This window comes from Medicago sativa, chromosome 1 (assembly GCF_051527215.1).
Source record: "Medicago sativa cultivar Bolivia chromosome 1, Bolivia_mono, whole genome shotgun sequence".
In the NCBI taxonomy this organism is placed as follows: domain Eukaryota; kingdom Viridiplantae; phylum Streptophyta; class Magnoliopsida; order Fabales; family Fabaceae; genus Medicago; species Medicago sativa.
The window spans coordinates 11,979,267-11,981,738 of NC_140749.1; the positions used below are offsets into that span (position 1 = coordinate 11,979,267).

General features: G+C 31.5%; 1 protein-coding gene across 1 annotated transcript; it reads right to left on the reverse strand.

Annotated features, from left to right (window-relative positions):
* Window positions 1-546: 546 nt before the first annotated feature.
* On the reverse strand, window positions 547-1,983 carry LOC146952709 (KID-containing protein 1-like). Its single transcript, XM_085704750.1, has 2 exons — window positions 1,564-1,983; window positions 547-1,234 (listed from the first exon to the last, which is right to left on the reverse strand). The coding sequence occupies exons 1-2, from the start codon at window positions 1,833-1,835 to the stop codon at window positions 754-756; spliced, it is 753 nt and encodes a 250-aa protein (XP_085560876.1). The 5' UTR covers window positions 1,836-1,983; the 3' UTR covers window positions 547-753.
* Between the last annotated feature and the right edge of the window lie 489 nt (window positions 1,984-2,472).

Below are 2,472 nucleotides of genomic sequence, written 5' to 3' on the forward strand. Positions count from 1 at the left end.
TTCAACTACATGAATTAACCATTATTTTTAACATAGTTTGAATTAACAATCTACTCAACTAAGTGAGTGTTTGGTTTGAAGTTTGCTACCCTAGAATCACGTTTTTCACGGTTTTCAATGTGCTTTTGCCGCAATTTTAAGAAGCTCCAAATGGTAGCTTCTGAGTTGACGCGAAAAATTGCTATGTTTTGGTTCAATGTAACACTTTATCAAACACATGCTAAATTGACCATGTTTTTGTGCGTTAATGTAATTAACGAGATTTTGTGAATGTGATATTCAGACATGCACTTTATAAACAAATTCTAATGTAGTTTACCTTAATCCACTACTCGAAAATTGCTCAAAACTTTCGATGGCAATCGACATCTCCCTTTAACGATTAAAGTTAAAGGTCACGGTGTCAATTTGATGAAGAAAAAAAATGAAAACAATTATGAATTGCATTTTGAAGCATGTCTTTTTGTTTTTTCTTGCTTTTATCAAATTGACACCGATCAAATCACTATCTTGCACGTTGCAACAAAGAGGGTTGTAAACTTCCACTTCCAAAGGCCAACATTAGTCACCATTAGAGTTTCAAACTATTTTCACAAACGGAACCACCATCACCATAGAACATGCCTACTTTATATCCTTATAAAGTAAAAGATCCCTCTATGATACCAACAAAAATTAAAAAAGTTAAAAGCTCATCTATACAAAAAATGAAATTAAAAGTTCAATACTAATTACACACACACTTGTGTACTTTTAATCCAAATGTTCATCATTGTCCTCATCATCATCTTCATCCACCTCATCATGTTCTTCTAGATCTGCAAGAGAAAAGCTCCTAGACTTAAAGCTCCCTAATCTAAGCCTCATATGATTAGCATAAGATTGAGGCATTCTATGATTAAACTGTCTCATCATCACTTCTTCTTGTGGATTCTTCTTTTCCTCCATTGAAGAAGATGAAGATGATGGTGATCCTTTTGTTGTGACTTCTTTCTCTCCTCCTTGATCTTCATCTTCATCATCATCATCCTCATCCTCATTCACAGACAAAAGAGGCATTGATTTTGGATTGAAACAAGAATAAAATGACTTTCTTGATAACTTTGATGCAATCAAAAGCCTTCTCCTCTTGTTGAATGGATTCTCTTGCTTCTTTAGTTCAGTCACAGTTGATACTTGAGATAGATCCGAAAATGACTTTGATTTTCCTATAAAATGATTCGATAATCCCTTCCTGATTCGCTTATATTAAAAAAAATCACTATCCCTTATCAGAAAATTCATAATCATCATCCACAAAAATTTAACAAATAAAAATTCTAATAATCAATCATCAAACCAACACACACATAAAAACATAAAAAGAAATTAAAAATTAAAAACACAAAATTGAATAAATACAAATCAAATACATAAAATAAAATTGAAATAAAAACACATGCACCACAAAAAATCCAATTAGAAAAAAATTAAAAAAATCACCATTTCAGATTGAAAGAGAAAACAGATAATTAAGGAAAATTAACTAAATTAATCAAGAAATTAAGAAAAAGAGGAACTAACTTGATGGAAAGAGAGTCTTCTAAGGAATCAAGAGAATCCAAACCCTTAAACTTGCTTTGAACTTCTTCATCATCGTCATCTTCATCACGGTTTCTCTTCGGTGAAACATTATCGTTTTCGATGTCACTATCATCCGGTGTTCCAATCGATGAAGAACTTTCCGGTGAATCGCCGGAGAAAAACACTTTCCCGGTCGGACGGTTTCCGGCTCCCGCGAACGGCGGTGATGAAGGAACGTCGATGGAGAAAGTGGGTCCCACCATAACATCCATAAAAATGAGAACAAAAAACACAAACAAAGGAATTCACGAGGAACACAGACAGACAGACAGAGAGAAAGAGAGTACGAGGAACCGAACGAGTTTCACGCTACCTATGATGTTTTTTTTTTTTGTGAGAGAGAAAATGAGAAATGATAATGTTTTTTTTTTTTTTTGCCGGCGGAGAAATAAGAACTAGATTGAAGAAGTTTATGCTGACGTGGAATAGATAGTGACAAAAAATCACGTTTTAATAAATTAATTATGATTAATTATTGTGAGAGAAAATGGAATGGAAATATGAATCCTTATCTACAACTTTTAATGGCATGAAAGGATAACAACAACGTTTTAGGGGATTATGTTCAATTATCCTTGTCTAAATTTGCGGTTTTTATCTTATTCTTAAATTGAAAGAATTTTATATATTTATACATTTGACTCTTGGAAAAATATGTACTTATTTAAAGTATAAAAAATATCTCAAAGACTAATTTGACTATTGATGTGAAAAATTAAATAATATTTTTTATAAAAAAGAAATATATTAAATTAAATAAAAATAAAAAGATACAGAGACAAAAGATTTGACTCTTGAATATTTTATTATATCATCTTTATCATATACTCCCTTCGTTTCAAAATGAGT